The sequence below is a fragment of the Hypanus sabinus genome, chromosome 28 (genome assembly GCF_030144855.1).
Source record: "Hypanus sabinus isolate sHypSab1 chromosome 28, sHypSab1.hap1, whole genome shotgun sequence".
Classification (NCBI taxonomy): Eukaryota; Metazoa; Chordata; class Chondrichthyes; order Myliobatiformes; family Dasyatidae; genus Hypanus; species Hypanus sabinus.
In genome coordinates this window covers 37,777,953-37,799,203 of record NC_082733.1, presented here as the reverse complement: position 1 = coordinate 37,799,203, position 21,251 = coordinate 37,777,953, and the positions used below count along the sequence as shown (strand labels likewise).

General features: G+C 42.4%; 1 protein-coding gene across 1 annotated transcript in view; it reads left to right on the top strand.

The window, feature by feature from the left end:
* nox5 (NADPH oxidase, EF-hand calcium binding domain 5) overlaps positions 1 to 21,251 on the top strand; it is a 78,973-nt gene that overhangs the window by 18,465 nt on the left and 39,257 nt on the right. The window contains exons 8-10 of the mRNA XM_059952453.1: positions 6,935 to 7,117; positions 14,596 to 14,728; positions 16,502 to 16,644. Of these exons, the coding sequence (XP_059808436.1) occupies positions 6,935 to 7,117; positions 14,596 to 14,728; positions 16,502 to 16,644 (459 nt within the window). The remainder of the gene's footprint in view (positions 1 to 6,934; positions 7,118 to 14,595; positions 14,729 to 16,501; positions 16,645 to 21,251) is intronic.

Here is a 21,251-nt window from a genome sequence, read left to right as displayed (position 1 = left end):
GAAAGCTTTTGGTATGCTGGCCTTTATAAATCAGAGCATTGAGTATAGGAGTTGGGATGTAATGTTAAAATTGTGCAAGGCATTGGTGAGGCCGAATTTGGAGTATTGTGTACAGTTCTGGTCATCGAAGTATAGGAAAGATGTCAACAAAATAGAGTACAGAGAAGATTTACTAGAATGTTACCTGGGTTTCAGCACCTAAGTTACAGGGAAAGGTTGAATAAGTTAGGTCTTTATTCTTTGGAGTGTAGAAGTTTGAGGGGGGACTTGATAGAGGTATTTAAAATTATGAAGGGGATAGATAGAGTTGACGTGGATAGGCTTTTTCCATTGAGAGTAGGGGAGATTCAAACAAGAGGACATGAGTTGAGAGTTAGGGGGCAAAAGTTTAAGGGTAACACGAGGGGGAATTTCTTTACTCAGAGAGTGGTAGCTGTGTGGAATGAGCTTTCAGTAGAAGTGGTAGAGGCAGGTTCGGTATTGTCATTTAAAGTAAAATTGGATAGCTATATGGACAGGAAAGGAATGGAGGGTTATGGGCTGAGTGCAGGTCGGTGGGACTAGGTGAGAGTAAGCGTTCGGCACGGACTAGAAGGGCTGAGAATTGTTATATGTTATATTACAAAAATGAGAAAGAGAAGTTGATGTAAACGCAACATAAATTATAAATACTTTGCATGATAAATATAAGGACATTAGTGCTAGTTGAGAGAGAGAAAAGCACTTATTCTACACAGACTTGATGAGTATGTCACTTTATCAAAGTTCAAGGTACATTTATTATCAAAGTATGTATTCATTATACAACCAAGAGGTTCGTCTCCTCGCAGGCAGCCACAAAACAATGAATCCCAAAAGAACCCATTAAAAAAGTTGATCGTCAAACACCCAATGTGCAGAGAGAAAAAATACTGTGCAAACAATAAAATAAGCAACTAGCATTCAGAACAGAAGTGGGTCCACGGACTCGAAGCCCGGAGCAGGCCACTGCCTCAGCCTCTGTTCAGCTGAAAACCGACTACGCGTCGCGGAGCCCTCAGACACAGAGTCTGGAGCCTCTTTCTGAACAGTAGATAATCTATTTGAAGCAGTGGTGGAGAGATTGCAAAATCGCTTCAGCCCAGTGCCATCGGAGATTGTAGAAAGTTACATAGTCAGAGCTAAAAAGCCAAAGGTCAGCTTGTTAACTGGTTTCAGATGGCATTGGATGGGCTTGGGTTTGGATTTGCATGCAGCCAGATGAATTCCTCCCTTAAGCATATTTGGTGACCTAGATGGATTTTGTTCGATAATCCAATAGTTCCAATACAGTCTTTCAAGTTAGACAATGTCTGTTTAATTTACTGAATGTAAATTATCAACTAGAGACCCGAGAGACTGTAGATGCAGAATCTCGAGCAATGAATAGTCTGCTGGAGGAACTCAGTGGGTGGAAAGGAATTGTTGATGTTCCAAGACGAAGTCCTGCTATGTTGTCTCCCAGGGACGTTTTGGATCAGGTCCACAGCATTCTAAAGGGGGAGGGAGAGCAGCTGGAAGTCTTGGTGCATTAGCATTGGCACCAATAATTTAGGTAGGAAAAGAGAGGATCTAGAGAGCTAGGTAGAACCTGAAAAGCAGAACATCTAAGGTAGTAATCTTTGGATTGCTGTCCCTACCATGTGCCAGTGAGGGTAAGAATAGGATGATTTGGCACCTGAATGCTTGGCTGAGGAGCTGGTGCAGGGGACAGGACTTCAGATGTCTGGATCACTGGGATCTCTTCTGGGGAAGGTATGACTTATACAAAAAGGACAGGTTACACCTGAACCTGAGGGGGAATCAATATCCTTGGGGCAGGTTCGCTAGAACAGTTGTGGAGGGTTTAAACCAATTTGGCAGCGGGCTGGGAACCAGAGTGATAGGGCTGAGGATGGGTTAGTTGGTATACAAGCAGAGGCAGTGTCCAGTGTCCAGACTGTGAGGAAGGACAGGCAGATAATAGGGCAAAATTCTCGTCAGTGGGATGGGATGCAATGTAACGGGGACAAAATTGAAAAGGGTGGTGAATACAGGACTGAAGGTGTTGCAGCATATTTAGATACACGTAATATATGGAATGAGATAGATGATCTTGCAGCACAGCTTGAGATGGACAGTTATGACATTGTGGGCATCACTGAGTCATGGCTGAATGAGGATTTATAGCTGGGAGCTAAACATCCAAGGAAATACACCGTGTCTACATCATATCGGCAGCAAGGAGGGCAGAGGGGGTGGAGCAGCTCTGTTGATAAAATAGGAAATCAAATCCTTTGAAAAAGGTAACACAGGATTGGAAGTTGTAGAATCCTTGTGGGTAGAGTTAAGAAACTGCAATGGTAAAAAGATCCTGATTGGAGTCATATTCATGCTTCTGAAAAGTAGCCAGGATATGGGATACAAATTACAACTGGAGAAAGATGAGGCATGTCAAAAGGGCAATGTTACAATGGTCATGGGAGATTCCAATAGGCAGATAGATTGGGAAAATCAGGTTGGTGCTGGATACAAAGAGATGGAATTTGTAGAATCCCTATGAGCTAACTTTTTAGAGCAGCTTGTGGTTGAGCCCTCTAGGGAATCAGTTATTCTGTGTTGGGTATTGGGTAATGAATCAAATTTGTTTAGGGATTGAACATAAAGGAACCCTTAGCAGATAGTGATAAAATTCATCCTGCAGTTTGAGATATTGAAGCTAAAATCAGATATATTAGCATTACAGTAAAGAGAATTACAGAGGCTTGAGTGAGGAGCTGGCCAACGTTGAGTGGAAGGGGGCACTAGCAGGGATGATGGTAGAGCAGCAATGGTTGGAGTTTCTATGAGCAATTTGGACGGTGCAGGATAGTTAGATCCCAAAGAAGTAGTATTTGAAAGGCAGGATGACACAGCTTTGTCTGACAAGAGAAGTCAAAGCCAATATAAAAGCAAACAAGGGGTCAAATAATATAATAAAAATTAGTGGGAAGTTAGAGGATTGGGAAGGTTTTACAAACCAATAGTGAAAAGATGAAATATGAAGGTAAGCTAGCCAATAATATCAAAGAGGATACCACAAGTTTTTTCAGATATGTAATGAGTAAAAGAGGCGAGAGTAAATATTGGACTGCTGGAAAATGATGCTGCAGAGATTGTAACGGGGAAAAAGGGAATTGGGGACGGACTGAATATATATTTTGCATCTGTCTTCACTGTAGAAGACACTAGCAGTATGCTGGAAAGTTGAGAGTGTCAGGGGACAGAAATGAATGCAGTTGCTAGGGAGAAGTTACTTGGGAAGCTGAAAGATCTGAAGTTAGATAAGTCACCTGGACCTGATGAACTACACCCCAGGGTTCTGAATGAGGTAGCTGAAGAGATTGTGGAGGCATTAGTAATGATCTTTCAAGAACCAATCGATTCTGGCATAGTTCAAAAGAACTGGAAAATTGCAAATGTCGCTCCACTCATTAAGAAGGGAGGGAGGCCGAAGAAAGGAAATTATAGGCCAGTTAACCTGACTTCTGTGGTTGGGAGGATGTTTAAGGTGGAGTTTGATAGTCAGGGCTTGAAAAGTTATAGGGAGAAGGCAGGAGAATGGGGTTGAGAGGGAACTTGATCAGCCATGATGAAATAGTGGAGCAGATTCGATGGGCAGAATCACCTATTTCTGCTCCTGCGTCTTATTTACATCAACAACCAATACTTTCTGAGGTGCTCCCAGTGCTGATGTAGAGTGCTCATACCTTGCTAATGTAAGGTGTGAGCACTCTATACCCACCTATGTTCCCTTCTTGCTTACGCTCGTGACACTTCTCATGCTTTGAACTTTTTCAATGATTTTAAGTTCCCTGGCCCCCACTGCCTTGTTTTCACCATGGATGTCCAGTCCCCCACCGGGAAGGTCTCAAAGCTTTCTGCTTCTTTTTGGATTCCAGTCCTAACCAGTTTCCCTCTACCGCCACTCTCCTCCATCTAGTGGAATTAGTCCTTACTCTTAATAATTTTCCCTTTGGCTCCTCCCACTTCCTTCAAACCAAAGGTGTAGCCATGGGCACTCGTATGGGTCCCAGCTATGCCTGCCTTTTTGTTGACTTTGTGGAACAGTCCATGTTCTAAGCCTATAGTGGTATCCGTCCCCAACTTTTCCTTCGCTACTTCGACGACTGCATTGGTGCTGCTTCCTGCACGCATTCTGAGCTCATTGACTTCATTAACTTTGCCTCCAACTTTCACCCTGCCCTCAAATTTACCTGGTACATTTCTGACACCTCCCTCCCCTTTCTTGATCTTTCTGTCTCTATCTCTGGAGACGGCTTATCTACTGATATCTACTATAAGCCTATGGACTCTCACAGTTACCTGGACTATTCTTCTTCCCACCCGAATCCCAAAAATGCCATTCCCTTCTCGCAATTCCTCTATCTCTGCCGCGTCTGCTCTTAGGATGAGGCTTTTCATTCCAAGACAAAGGAGATGTCTTCCTTTTTTAAAGGAAGGGGCTTCCCTTCCTCCACCAACAACTCTGCTCTTAAACGCATCTCTCCCATTTCACACACTTCTGCTCTCACCCCATCCTCCTGCTACCCCACTAGGGATAGAGTTCCCCTTGTCCTCACCTACAACCCCACCAGCCTGCAGGTCCAACATATAATTCTCCGTAACTTCCGCCATTTCCAACGGGATCCCACCACCAAGCACATCTTTGCCTCTCCCCCCTTTCTGCTTTCTGCAGAGATTGCTCTCTATGCGACTCCCTTGTCCATTCGTCCCCCCCCCCCATCCCTTCCTACTGATCTCCCTATCTTATATTCCGTCTAGGTAGCCTCCAACCTGATGGCATGAAAATTGATTTCTCTAACTTCTGTTAATACCCCCCCCCCCTTCTTACCCCATCATTTATTTATTTATTTATCTATTTATTTCCTTTTTTCTCTTTTTTTCTCTCTCTGTCCCTCTCACAATCACTCCTTGCCTGTTCTTCATCTTCCTCTAGTACTCCCCTCCCCCTTTCTTTCTCCCCAGGCCTCCCATCCCATAATCCTCTCCCTCTCCATTTGTGTATCCCTTTTGCCATTCAACTTTCCAGCTCTTAGCTTTATCCCTCCCCCTCCTGTCTTCTCCTATCATTTTGGATCTCCCCCTCCCACTTTCAAATTTCTTACTATCTCAACTTTCAGTTAGTCCTGACGAAGGGTCTCGGCCCGAAACGTTGACTGTACTTCTTCCTATAGATGCTGCCTGGCCTACTGTATTCCACCAGCATTTTGTGTGTGTAACTCTACCCCAAGTGTACTTTTGGAATGTGGGAAGAAACATCAAGTGGGAATTGAACCCCGGTTGCGAATTGCTGGCACTATGAAGTGCTGCATTAACTGATACGGCACCGTCGTTGTGATTGCAAGTAGCCAGTGGTAATGTCAAAATCTGAACATTGACTTACCAGTTTAGTGATTATTCAGGCACCTTAACATAATCAGAACTGATGTAGTATTCAGCTTTTTGCACTGTTTATCTCATTGTGTTCATTACTGAGCAACAAGCAGTGGCTTCTCGGACTATTTAAGCAACCCTCCAAAGAGAGGACAGCAGTTTGAGTTGTGTGGAATATGTAGGCATTTCATGAATAACTCCCTAACATTGATAACCCAGCTAATCAGGCATCAAACTTTATAACTGGGTAGATGATTCAAAAGGGTTGTGTCAAGTGACTGTTGTTGTCTGTGAGAGATGCTGATGGTGTTTTACAAGTCATAGAATACTGACTTTGTTTCAATGTCAGCTTTCTACTAGATTGTATACAACATTGCAAGCTCTGAACTACTTTAATGTGGAGAGCCTGATAGCACTGAACAACTGACTCTATAAACACACGCTGTGATTGTTTTTGATCGGCAATTCAAGCTCAATTGACATTCAACCATACAGTTAAAGGAAACCTCATTCCTCTGGGAACACAAAACACAGTACATGTAGTCACACACAACACACGTAATTACAATGGCACATACAGTCACAGAATATCATTCGCGCAAGTCCTTAAGTAGCATGGCCCAAAGGTGATGGTGCATGAGATGTTGTCCCGGAGCCATGTTTCTGTAAGGACAAGCGTGCAGCAGTTCCTCACCTTGTGCTGGGTCAGCCGCAGGTGAAGGCAAATCAGCTTGTCTCATGTCCATGTATTAATTTGTCCTCCCTGTGACACTAATTGTCAACTGTTGTCCTCTTGGAAAGACCTTCATTGTTGAGTTAGATGGTGGTGGGTTCAGGAATTAAGCATAAAAAATTAAGGCACTTTGGTGCAGTACTGGTAGTGATGTTTATATGATGGTATATTAAACCCATGAACTCTTGAGTGGAAGCAAAAGATCTATGGCACTATTTTAGTGAAGGTATCCCTGGTACACTGCCAAATATTCATCCCTTAGTCATTTTGACTAAACAAGATTATCTTGCTGTTATTGCAAAGAGGCACAGTAGTGCAGTGATAAGTGCAACTCTTTACAGTGGTATCTGTAAAATCGATCGCAGTTCAATTCCTTCTGCTGATGTAAGCAATTTGTACATTCTCTACTTGATCGTGTGGGTTTCCTCCCAGTGTTCAGGTATCCTCCCACAACCTAAAGACGTATAGTTAGGGTTGGTAAGTTGTGGACATACTATTTTGGCACCAGAAGTGTGGTGACGTGTGTGGGCTGCCCTAACACATCCTCGGATGTGTTGGTCATTGATGCAAGCAACACAACTTGTTTTTTGTAGTAGTGGGATAGTAGCAGTAAAACCTTTGGGAATTCTCAAAATACTGTAAAAGCCATTGTGTAAGCGCAAGTATTTTTTCTTTCAATCCTCTTAAAGACATGAAATTAAAAGCTGAATCTTTTTTGTATGTTTGAATCTTATGTCACTCAGCCCTAACTTTTGGTCTTTCCTGCAGCTGTTTTATTGGACTCATTTGTGCTACATTTGGGTGTGGGGTCTGCTAATTCTTCACTGCCCTAACTTCTGGAAATGGTTTGTTGCTGCGGGCTTCTTGTTCCTCATGGAAAAAATAGTCGGAATCACAGTCTCACGTATTGGCGGGACACAGATCGTGGAGGTCAACTTGCTACCATCCAAGGTGAGCAACTCTTTGCTGCTGCTTCGTATTTCTCAATGAAAATATGGGGATAGATGGATAGGTTGGATCAAAGATCAGCATATTGAAATGGTGCATGGAAACTCTGTTACATTAATCTCATCACCTACTCATCTTCATCTCACCTAGTGCTTTGTACAAGTGGACCTCGACACATCTGTCTCTGAAAAAGATGGAGGAATAGATCATAGTTGAAGAGTCTTGATCCAACTTTGGGAGAAATGAGTCAGCAATTTGCATGCTTTTTTTTAACTGAGGGCTATTTGATTGTGTCTGGTAGCAACCTCTTCCACCACCTTCCTTTAATGAATATTTGGATTTGAATGCCTAGTGGCATCTTGTGGCATTTTCCTACCTTGAAAAGAAATTATTGATAACACACACACCTGGTGTGTATTGACATCCTGCAGTGAATTCCCACTGACTCAGTGCTATGAAGTTTTGCAAATTCAGGGGTTTATGCTTTTATCAGAATGATAAACCTGAGATTTACAAGAGAAAGTTGGTCATTGAAATACCTAATATGACTGGGAGAACCGGACTTCTTATTTTGTTCCTCTGCTTTATAGCTTAGAATTATAGAACACAGATACAGATCCTTCAGCCCATCATAACACCACCACCCACACCCTGTCTAGTCCATGGGTTCCCAACCTTCTTTATGCCATGGATCTACCATTAACGGAGGGGTCTGTAGACCACAGGTTGGGAAACCTTGGTCTAGTCCCAATTACCTGCATTAGATCCATAGTTTTAGAAACATAGAAAACGTATAGCACTATATGAGCCCTTTGGCCCACAAAGTTGTGCCAAACATGTCCCTGCCTTAGAAATTACTAGGGTTAGTACTCTTACTAGGAAATAATTATCACAGGAGAGCCCAACTTTAAAAGCATGGATGGAAGTTACAATGGACATTTACAAAATGGAGAAGATAATAGCATCTGTTAATCATAAACTGGAACAATTTGATTCATACTGGGGAAAAATGGTTTAACTACATAATGCCTCATAGGCCTGATTTTATTCTCATAAATCAATGCATCTGTTGTAAAAAAAAGATTACTCCATACTTGTACATAGTTTTTTTCCTTTTGCTTGTTTTTTCTTTCCACTCTTTTCTATAAGTGTATACCTCAGATAAATACTATGTGGAGATTTGTGACATATATGATTATATGATATATATGTACAATGTCTGAAATACATCTTATGGAAATGTTTGTTTGATGATGAACTTCAATAAAAAAATAAATTACAAAAAAGAAATTACTAGGGTTACCCATAGCTGTCTATTTTTCTAAGCTCCATGTACCTATCCAAAAGTCTCTTAAAAGATCCTATTGTAACTGCCTCCACCACCATTGCCGGCAGCCCATTTCATGCACTCACCATTCTCTGAGTAAGATAACTCACTCCTGATATCTCCTCTATACCTACTCCCCAGCACCTTAAACCTGTGCCCTCTTGTGGCAACCATTTCAGCCCTGGGAAAAAGCCTCTGACTAACCACACAATTAATGCCTCTCTTATACACCTCTGTTAGGTCACCTCTCATCCTCCTTTGCTCCAAAGAGAAAAGGCCGAGTTCATTCAACCTATTCTCATAAGGCATGCTCCCCAATCCAGGCAACATCCCTGTAAATCTCCTCTGCACCCTTTCTATGGTTTCCTGATCCTTCCTGTAGTGAGGTGACCAGAACTGAGCACAGTACTCCAAGTGGGGTCTGACCAGAATCCTATATAGGGGCAACATTACCTCTCGGCTCCTAAATTCAATTCCACAATTGATGAAGGCCAATACACTCTATGCCTTCTTAACCACAGAGTCAACCTGCACAGCAGCTTTGAGTGTCCTATGGACTCAGACCCCAGGATCCCTCTGATCCTCCACACTGCCAAGATTCTTACTATTAATACTATATTCTGCCACCATATTTGACGTACCAAAATGAACCACTTCACACTTATCTGGGTTGAACTCCATCTGTTACTTCTCAGCCCAGATTTGCATTTTATTCATGTCCCACCGTAACCTTCAACAGCCCTCCAGACTATCCAAAACATCCCCAGCCTTTGTGTCATCAGCAAACTTACTAAACCATCCCTCCACTTCCTCATCCAGGTCATTTATAAAAATCACAAAGAATAAGGGTCCCAGAACAGATGCCTGAGGCACACCACTGGTCACTGACCTCCATGCAGAATATGACCTATCTATAACCACTGTTTGCCTTCTGTGGGCAAGCCATTTATGGATCCACAAAGCAATGTCCCCTTGGATCCCATACCTCCTTACTTTCTCAATAAGCCTTGCATGGGGTACCTTATCAAATGCCTTGCTGAAATCCATATACACTACATCTACTACTCTTCCTTCATCAATGTGTTTAGTCACATCCTCAAAAAATTCAATCAGTCTCGTAAGGCACGACCTGCCTTTGACAAAGCCATGCTGACTATTCCTAATCATATTGTGCCTCTCCAAGTGTTCCTAAATCCTGCCTCTCAGGATCTTCTCCATCAACTTACCAACCACTGAAGTAAGATTCACTGGTCTATAATTTCCTGGGCTATCTCTACTCTCTTTCTTGCCTTGGTGATGCAAGCACACGTCTAGATGCTTCTTGGAGTGTTGTGAGCAGCTTTGGGCCCCCGATCTAAGAAAAGATGTGTTGACAGTGAAGAGAGTCCAGAAGGAATTCATGAGAATGACCCTGGAATGAAAGGCTTAACATATGAGGAGCGTTTGAAGGCTCTGGGACTGTACTTGTTGGAGTTTAGAAGAATGAGTAGGGATCTCATTTAAACTTCTGAAATATTGAAAGGCTTAAATGAAGTGCATGTCTCCTATAGTGGGGGAATCTAGGACTAGAATGCGCAGTCTCAGAATGTAACAGAGATGAGGAGGAATTTCTTCAGCCAGAAAGTAGAAGTGGAATTTATTGTCTCAGATGGTTGTGGAAGCCAAATCATTGGGTATATTTAAAGGAGTTGAGAGGGGTAATAAATCAGACATGATGGAATGGCGGAGTAGATTTGATGGGTCAAATTCTGCTCCTATGTTTTATGGTCTTATGGTTTAAATGTCTAGATGATTCTCATATTTTCAGGCACTACATTCAAGATTTCAGACATCCTCTCCGTAAAAAAAAAAAAATTCCACCTCAGATCTCCTAGGAACCAATCTCTCATCTTAAGTCTATACCCTCTTGTTTTTAATATCCTCACAATGGAGAAAAAAGCCTTTTTACCCTACCTATGTCTTCGATCATTTTGTACACCACTAGCATGTCACCCCTCAGCCTCCTCTGCTCATTGTACAGTATTAATGTGCACAAAACAGCTCTTTTCAGCCTCCCCAGCCCTTTAGTCTTCACATACTTTCCAGAGAGTAGTGACACAATACTCCAGCTCTGGACTAACCACTACTTTATAGAGCTGTAACATGATATCCGTGCTCTTGTATTGTATACCACAGCCTGTGATGGCAATCATCCCAAATTACCTCATTTCCCATATCTGTTCCATGTATAAATACACTTTGTTGCATGGCACAGACCTGAACAATCTATGGAGGGCCATTGCAGAGGAACAGAATAATTTGCAGAGGGCTGTAATCTCAGCCAGCTCCATCATCACATTAGCCACCCCAGCATCAAGGACATCTCCTCAAGATAATAACTCGAAAAAGGACATATCTATCATTAAGGACCCCATCACCTAGTGCGTGCCCTCTTCTCAATACTACCATCTATAATACTCTGTACAGTATTTCATGATATATGCCTGTGATATTAAACTTGATCCTGATCCTGATTCAGTCTTCACCCTTGTCTATGCCTAACGACTTAAAGCTTAGCCCCTGCAGGATGTTGGAATCTCTTTGATTAATGGAGGCAAAATCTAAGAACGTTTCTGCTCATAGTTACTTGAACTTTTCCAGAATGTGCACGATTATGGAAGAACTGAATTTTATCCAAAAATGTGTTTCACAATATCCTAACTCATAATTATATGCTTAGTCCAAGTCTGCCAACATTTCCATTGTAAAGGTCTTCCCTTGCATTCAGATTCTTTTGTAGCCTGGTTCCTTCATCCATAAGATATAGGAGTAGAATTAGACCATTCTCCCTGAGTCTGCTCTGCCATTCAATCATAGCTAATTTATTATCCCTCTCAACCTCATGAGGCAGCGCAGAGGAGGTTCACCAGGTTGATTCCAGAGATGAAAGGGTTAACCTATGAGGAGAGATCAAGTTGCCAGAGACTATACCAGGCATGGGCAAACTACGGCCCGTTAAGCTTTTTAATCCAGCCCGCAGAACCTGATGAAATTATATTAGTAAACCTTGTTAACGGTTTTTCCCCGCAATTCTGGCATTTTCCCAATAGATGACGCACTCTATATACATTGACCTTTGTTGAGGTGCAGTGTATTACTCCACATTTGCGCTTTACTCTTTGTTCGGCTCGACCTATTTGTGTGAACAGGCGTTCAGCGTCATGAACATCAACAAAGCCAACCACAGACCCAAGTTAACTGACCAACACCTCAGATCCATCCTGAGAATCGCCACAACAAAACTAAATCCAGACTTTGATGCGCTGGCTAAAAAGGGAGACCAACAACACTGTTCCCACTGAAATTAAAAATAAGTTTCTTCGTTGTGTTATGTAAAAAATGCATTTGAAAATATTTTTTTCAATAAGCTTTATATGTTACATGTCATTTCTGTTAAGTGATGGACATGAGTAGTGCGCAGGTGCACGTACGTTCTCAAAATAAAAAATGCGCTCCAGATCAAATAACGCGCTCCGCATACTGGCGCGCTGTCCCTGTTCTGTCTTTGTGCTGGTCGTTGTTGAGTTTTGGCACAGGGGACAATTGAATAAGAAGGAGCAGGACAAGTAGACCTGCATCTCCTACCGTTTTTGAAATAAAGACAGTCAGGAGGAGAGTGATGATGATAATATCTTGAAGGATAACAGAATTTTCAGTGCTTTAAAATAATAACTGTTACTATTAAAAAAAGCTGTATTTTATTCATTTAATTTTCAGTGTTTTAAAAGTCATTTCAATAAATAGCTAAATACCATGGGACTTCAAAGACAGATATTTTGTTGTAATGCATTTGTTCATTTTCAATTGAAATTAAAGCACATGTTTTCTACATATCCCATGATATTTTATTTTCTCATGAGGTGTATTACCAAAACACTCCGTCCATCTGCTCCTGGTCTGGCCCCCCTGTCAAATTTTAGAACCCTTTGTGGCCCACAAGTCAAAAAGTTTGCCCACCCCTGGACTATACTCTCCGGAGTTCAGAAGAATGAGAGGGGATCTTATAGAAACATACAAAATTTTGAAAGGGATAGATAAGATAGAAGTAGGAAAGTTGTTTCCATTGGTAGGTGAGACTAGAACTAGGGGACATTGCCTCAAGATTCAGGGGAGAAGATTTAGGATGGAGATGAGGAGAAACTCTTTTTCCTAGTGAGTGGTGAATGTGGAATTCTCTGCCCACGGAAGCAGTTGAGGCTTCTTCGCTAAATATATTTAAGATACAGTTAGATAGATATAGTAGAGGAATTAAGGGTTATGGGGTAGATGGAGCTGAATTTACAGACAGATCAGCCATGATCTTATGGGCCAGATGGCGTACTCCTGCTCCTATTTCTTATGTTCTTATACCATGCCCATAACTTACTAACCCTAACCTGCATGTCTTTGAAATGTGGGAGGTAACCAGAGAAGCCAGAGGAAACCCACATGGTCACGGGAAGAATATACAAATTCCTAACAGACAGCATGCAAATCAAACTCCAATTTAAAAGCTAACCATTATGCTACTGTGCCATGGTACAGCACAGTTTGGGCCCGTCATTTCGCAAAGTTGTGTTGATCTTTTAACCTACTCCATGATCAATCTAACTCTTCACCCCACATATCCCTTAATTTTTCTTTCATCCATATGCCTATATAAGAGGCTATTAAATGTCCCTACTATCACCACCGTCAGTGCCTAGGCACTAGGGAAGCAAAGCTTAGTTGTACCGAGCTCAGAGCAAAGTGTTTTTGGTCATTGGACGTGGATCACCCAGCTACAAGCAATCACTATAGGAATTTGATGGGACAGTGTTCTCCACACTTTTCAGCCACTTCATCAATAATTCCATAGATGTTACGTTTAGTAAGTCAATGAGCATGCTAAATTGGCACAGGAAGCACAGTGATACTCGCGGGCTGCCCAGCACAATCCTCACTGATCTGATTTGACACAAGCAATACATTTCACTGTATGTTTTGATGTACATGTGACAAATAAAGTTAGTCTAAAATTAGATAATCTGTCTTTACTGTCCCTGTTCTATGATCCCGATTCACATCGACTTTAGTTTTCCAGACTTCCTTAATGCTGCATTCTTTCTGCTTCCCGTATGCCACTTGGCTCCCATAAGCCATAACTCAAGCAATAACCATGTCCAAGCATTGCATGTCTGCAGAGACGAGCTCTAAATAATGCTGAACATAGAAAATGCTTTGGGTAGAAATTAGTCAAATGTACATCTCTCAAGGCCTCCCTTGGTCAGAATTAACTATGGATGTTGCTCCCTATGTATCTAGGTACCCAAGCCTGGGCAGTACAATACGGAGAGCAAGCTGTTGCCCATGTAGTAAGCTCCCCCTCTCCACGCATCTGATGAACTGAAAGAAACAGCAGAGACCAATACACTGCAGGAGTTACTAGAGCAGTGAACTCCATGTTGGACTGTCTTAGGGACTGCAGCTCTAGGCTTTTCCTTTGGGATTTACTCCCAAAGCCTTCCCCATGAGTGGGTATAGTGGCCAGGCAGCAGAGATTTGAGATCAGAGTTTTCCTTCTCAATGAACTGCCAATCACAGCAGATGAGCCCATCTGCCTGAAGCGGCTGGTTTTAAGGCTCCAGTGACCCACCTTTACCCTTTCACCTCTCAGTAGAAGTTGTTCTGCTGGGCTTAATAGCTGAGCCACACCTGAAGGCCAGGAGCTGAAACTGGTTGTCAGAGGCTATTTGAGGTGTACATCATTGGGAACGTTTAATTGGTAGCAAGAGCTTGCCCCATTACCATCCCTGGTTATAACAATCTTAAGAAACAAAGTATACAGCCCACAATAACACACCAGTTTAAAAAAAAATCTACCCCCCCATCCTGAGGTGTGATGGACATCGTAATTAGCTACTGGAGAGGAAATCGGGGGGAAATTCTTGAAGTAGGGTCTCAGTCCAAAATATTTACACTTTATTCCTCTCCACAGATGCTACCTGACCTGCTGAGTTCCTCCAGCATTTTGTATGTGTTGCTCTGGATTTCCAGCATCTGCAGAATCGATCTGATGTGCTTCCGATTGGAGGGAAAATGATTGTGTGGGACAGTTTCATCAGAATATAATTGTTAAATTTTTTTTGATATGTAGGTAACCCATCTAGTTATCAAGCGATCAGCGTTCTTCCATTACAAGCCGGGAGACTATGTATACCTCAACATCCCAGAGATTGCCAAGTACGAGTGGCATCCATTCACAATCAGCAGTGCTCCAGAACAACAAGGTATGGAGTTCTGATGAAGGGTCTCAGAGTCTAAATGTTGACTGTTTCTCCTTCCATAGACGCTGCCCGACTTGCTGGACATCTCCAGCACTCTATGTTATTGCTGTGGAGTGAGAATATGCTTTTAGACCATAAGACAAAAGAGCAGAATTGGGTCATTAAGGCCATGGAATTGGCTGTGCCATTTGATCATGGCTGATTTATTTCCTTCTCAACCCTATTCTCCTGCCCTCTTCCCATAACATTTGACATCCTTACTAATCAAGAAACTTTAAATATCCCCCATGACCTGACATCCAGAGCTGTCTGTGGCAGTGAATTCCAGAGATCCACCACCCTCTGGCTGAAAACAGTCCTCCTAATTTCTGTTCTAATGGAATATCTGACAGGGTGCCCTCTGGTCCTAGACTCTCCTACTATTGGAAACATTCTCTCTATGTCCTGGCTATCTAGGCATATTCATTATCTGTTCTTCTTCCATTGAAGATTGACGGTAGATGACGTAAATTGGGATAGGCTAACCTAAGTAAAAGAGGCTTTGTTGTGACCAGACAATCATTTTCAGGCAATTGATTCACTCGTTCCCCTTACCTTTTCATATTGATCATCTTCCCTACTTCTTTCTGATGAAGGGTCTTGACCCGAAATGTTGACTGCTTATTTCCCTCCCTAGATGCTGCCTGACCTGCTGAGCTCATCCAGCATTTTGTGTGTGTTGCGACAGATTTCCAGCATCTGTCGTCTCTCTTCTGACTGTCATTTCTGGGGTTATACACAAAAAAAGTTTTGAATAGTAACTCATGCAAGGGATTTCTTGATTGATAACAGAAAAATGTACCTGTGTTGTTTGGCAAATGGAAATTCTTACCCAAAGGATGACAAACACCAAAATGGAACAGACATTGGACCAGGTTCCAAGGAAAATTAAAAGAGGGAGAAAGGGAAAGAAAGTGGTGGGGTGGGGAGTGAGAGAGAGATAGAAAGTGTGACAGTGGGGAAAGGAAGAGAGAGGGAGAAGGTGTGTGAGGGGGAGAGAGAGTGAGAGAGAGAGAGAGAAATTGAGAAACAGAGAGAGAGAGATAGAGAAAAGTGTGAGGGGGAGGGAGAGAGGGAGATAGAGAAAGTGTGAGAGGGAGAGAGTGAAGGAAAGTAAGAGAAAACATTTTTTTACTTATACATACAGCAACTGTAACAGGCCATTATGGCCCAATGAGCTCACACTGTCCAATTACACCCATGTGACCAATTCACCAGTACTCACCAGTACGTCTTTTGGAATGTTGGAAGAAACCAGAGCACCTGGAGGAATCCTATGCGGTCACAGGGAGAATGTACAAACTCCTTACAGGGAGCGGCGGAATTGAACCCTGCTTGCTGGTCTATAATAGCGTTATACTAACTGCTGTGCTGCAATACTAGCCCTCTGTTACTGCTTGGGTGAGTTCAACATGGTTGCAGAGTGTCTTTAAACTTCTCAGATGAGTGGGTGAAGGGTGAAGGAGTTCTACATATGCAATCTGTGATTGGTTTCAAAATAACTATAACTTTGAAAAAAGTGAGCAAACAACTATCTCATTTACCAGTGTTAGAGGTGGCATTAACACTTACCAGAGGGGTCTGTTGGTGATGCATTTTTGCCAACTTCATTTCAAACCATGTGTAATGAGCAGCATCTAGTGGCAAGTTTTTAATGAATGACCTTGACTCACAGCAGTTTGTAGGAAAGAGGAGAGGGATGATATTTGTGATGCCTGCATTTACTTTAATCCACAGACACCATTTGGCTTCACATCAGATCACTTGGCCAGTGGACCAACCAACTGTACGAATACTTCCGCCTCCCTGGAAAATCAGGCAATGAGCCAAAGAGGCTGACGAAAAACCTGAGGAACAAAAAGCATCAGAAATGTATCCAGGTCTGCTCTGCACTGTGTGTTGTTTCCAGTTCCTTGTCAAAGCTTTAACTTTAGCTCACAGGTTCATACTGTTTTCCAAAGCAATTTCCCATCTATTATATGATTGTAATTAATTCATTCCTATTTTAGTTCTTACTGGGTGAACTTTGTGCTAAGATTTAACTCTGAAAGGTGAGCAATGTTTGTCAGTAGCATCTTTCAAGAGTTGGTCCTCTTCCTCCTTTGTTCTGTTGTACAGTATGATGTAGTTTTCAACATCCAGGCAAGTGATTGAGAAGTCAACATTCCTATCCTGTCACACTCTGTCTGAAACCCGACGACATAACTTTAAGCTGATCAAATCCAGAGGACACAGATTTAAGGTGATCTGAAACTAGAAGACATCAAAGTTCAAAGTAAGTTTATTATCAAAGTATGTATATGCCACCATGCACTCACCAGAGATTCATTCTCTTGAATGCATTTATAGTAGAACAAAGAGATACAATAGAATCAGTAAAAAAACTAAACACAAAGACTGTCAAACAGCCAATGTACAAAAGAAGACAAACTGTGCAAATTAAAAAATAAACAAATAATGAATAAATAATACTGAGAACATAAGTTGTCTTCCAGTTTAAGATGGTGCCACTGAAAGTGGGTGACTACTTACTGATGGTTACCAAAACATGGAATCCAACTAAATACTTTATTAATAATATTTCATCTGGAAAAAGCAATGGTAAGCGATTACTGCAAACAAAGAAGAGGCGAGTGAAGGTGAGGCTGAGTCAATGGTTGAAGGGTGCGGGTGCGAAGTGAGGTCGAGCCACCTTCTAGAAAAGTTCGGGGTAAGTTGAGCAGAGTGGTGGAGAAACCGATTCCAGACCCATCAACTTAAACCAAAAGCGAGCTTTGATCAACCTAAACACTGGGCTGAAACGTGGAGGCAGGCTCCAGGACCAGACTGTCTCAATGCCACAGGGCCCAGGTCTTACAGCAAAGAATGACCTGACGTTTAGACAATTTAAACGCCGGGCCAGATGGATTGAAAAGGCAGGGAGTCGGGAACAGAGGCGACAGCTGGGCTGGTTCTACACACTGCTCCATGATATTTACATTCTTTCCTACACTGAGGCTGAGGCTGTGGCCCGCTCTGGCTGCTCTGGGCTCCATGTCTGCAGGCTGTGCAGCATTTACTCTGCTAGACACTGAAATGAGGCTTCATGTCTGAGGACTCATTTTCATTCTAATTGCTATTTGCTTACTTGTATTGATTGCACGATTTGTTTTTTTATCTCTCTGCACATTGAGTGTTTGACAGTCTTCTTTTCATTTATGGGTTCTTTTTTTTGTTTTGTGGCTGCCTGTAAGGAGACGAATCTCAAGGTTGTGTAATGTACGCATACTTTCATAATGAATGTACTTCGAACTTTGTAGAGTTAACATAGAAGGTTGTGAGTATATGGAAAGCCAGAGAGCTGATTTTGGCCTGAAACGTCGACTCCATATTCCTTCCAAAGATGTTGCCTGATCTGCTGATCTGAGTTCCTCCAACGTATTTTGTCTGTTACTCTGAAAAGCCAGGGAAACGGGCATAGGCAGGTACAAGAACATTTAAAAGACATTTAGACAGGTACATGGATAGGGAAGGTTTAGAGAAGGGGCTCGCAACCTTTCTTATGCCATGGACTCCAGGTTGTGAACCCCTGGTTTGGAGGGATATGAGCCAAACACAGACAAATAAGACAATCTTGCATAGACATCTTGGTTGGCTGAAGAACCTGTTTCTGTGTTGTGTGACTGTAGAACTCTGACTCATCTCTACCAGTTACTGACATTCCCATTCCTATCTGCATGTATTTGGTAGTTAGTGTTATGGCTGTAAGAAATGTCACGTATCCTGCAAGAGGGGACATTTGCAAACTGATTGGAACATCAACCTCAGTCCTGAGCCAGTTATTTCCCCATCCCCTTGCCTAATGTAAGACCCCTTCTCAATTTCCTTTGCATTCCTGGCTAGATATCAAAAGCGAAAAATCACTGAAAAAGATGAGGAAAAAGATACAAGACTCAAAAGATGAAGGTTAGCTTTATTTGCCACATGTACATTGAAACGTACAGAGAAGTGCATTGTTTGCATCCAACTAGATCAACGAGGATTATCCCGGACAGCCTGCAAGAGTAAACTTTCTTTTGGTGCCACCATAGCATGCCCACAACTCAGTAACCCTAACCATATGTCTTTGGAATATGGGAATATAGAAACCCACGCAGTCACGGGGAGAATGTACAAACTCTTCAAGACCTGATCGGTGATCACTGGCGCTGTAAAGTGTTGTGCTAACTGCATGCTACCATGCGCTACCAGTGGACAATAGGTAACAATATAATTTCTCCCCACTCTTACTGAGCTTACGTGATGCGCTAACTTCTCCTGGAGCACATGATGTTTGGCGCCGTCTGTTCACATTACTTCTGGTCAGCTTTCGTGAATCAGATGTGGGAGTCTGCCATCTGGAGTTGCTGAGAGATGTCCCGAGAGACCCATCAATAACGTCCAGTGATGTTAAGTTTACAGATATTACTGCTTCCTGTGTGTCCCTAAGCAGCAGCATATTGAGAAATTCAGGCAACACTGATAAATGACTTCAGTTTCAGCCTCTGGGGAGATAATCCTAGCACTGTGCAATGATATAAAATGGCTGAGAGTGAGGTAGCTATCTACTTTCAATGGATTTTAATGGAAATAAAGATCAGGAGAGTTGTAGCAACTGTTTTATGCTGTTGCAATGAGTCAAGATCTACTGAAATCTGTGGCATCTGCTCAGCATGTTGTTGCTATTATGTTTTTGTAACTACACGGACAAATGCACAAACAATGTATTTGACTGTGTGTTTCAGTGTACATGTGACAAGTTAATGAATCTAAATCTGAATCTGCTGGAGGAACTTGGCAGATCAGGGAGCATCTATGGAGGAGAATAAGCAGCTGACGTATCAAGCTGAGACCCTTCATGTGTCCTTTTTAGCCCATACCAACAATTTATTCTCCTCCATGGGTGTCAGAGTGGAGATACATCTCTACCAAAGGAGATGAATGGTATACCTTCCTTCCACTAGCCTGCAGATCACTCTAAGGCAAAGTGCAGTGTCTACTTACACCCCCCCCCAACCCCCACCACAATCAGGGTCATGCGAAGTCATGGGAGCAGGTGGTGGATGGTTGTATGAGCAGCCGGTGCATATTACAAGTCTGGATTATGTGGCCACTGACGCCAGGTGAACAATCTGTGAAGGGCATTGAAAATAGGTGGGGTCACCCGTCTTGTAAAGACACTGCCCAGAAGAAGGCAATGGCAAACCACTTCTGTAGAAAAATCTGCTAAGAACAATCAGGGTCGAGGAAAGTCCATGATCACCCACATCATACAACATGGCACATAATGAAAATGACATAGATGCTGCCTGACTTGCTGAGTTCCTCCAGCATTTTGTGATCACTTGGAAAATAGAACATTACAGCACAGTACAGGCCATTTGGCCAACAATGCTGTGCTGACTTTTTAACCTACGCTGAGATCAATCTGACCCTTCCCTCCTACATAACCCTCCATTTTTCTACCATCCATGTGCCTATCTAAGAGTTTTTTAAATGTCCGTAATGTATCTGCCTCTAACACCACCCCAGGTAGGAAATTCCACACAGTCACCATTCTCTGTGGAAGGAACTTGCCTCTATTCACTTTAAAGTTATGCCCCTTTGCTCAGGATTGCCAGCATTGGCAGATTGTCTTGTGTCTATATTGTAGTAGATGCATTGCTAGCCTGGATTCAGTACAGTCCTAGTTAGCTGCCATCATTGCAGTTCATGCTCATTCCTTCCTACAGCATTGGACATGATCCGCCTGTGTATTACACTTTCTAGGAACACCTGATAAACTCAACTGCCTCGATTGATTCAGTCGCTACAAACAAGGATGATAAAGTGGAGCTGACGTCATATAAACAAGGCTTGTCTTGCCAGAGTGAACCCTTGGAAATCACCATCAAGATGGATGATACAGATGGACCTCAACCCAGGGAGGTATGAGACGGTCTAGGGTAGAAAAGGATGCATAGTTGGGATGAGAAGAGCAGGGTGCAATTGTTGGAGAGAATGGTGTATAAATACTATGCTATTAGAGTCATACAACATGGAAATGGGTCTTTTGGCCCAACTAGACCATATCAACTGTGTTGCCTAGCAGGCAAGTTCCAGCTGCCCACATTTAGCCCATAGTCAACTTATCCATGTAACTATCTGTATAGCTCTTTAAGTGTTGCTTAAGTACTTTCTTCAACTACCATATTCCAAATATGCACCTTTCTTTGTGTGAAGAAGCTGCCCCGATGTCTATTTTAAATCTCTTGTCTCTAATTGTAAACCTACGGTATGCTGTTTTGTTTTTAGCACCTCCTTTGATTGTGCGCTTTCACCCTGTCTATATCTCCCATGATCTTTTATACCTCCATCACATAACCCTTCAATCTCCTACATGGCTACATCTCCCTATAATTCAGGCCCCCAAGATCAGGCAACAATCTGGTCAATCTTTTCTGCAATCTGTTAGGTTAATAACGTTTTT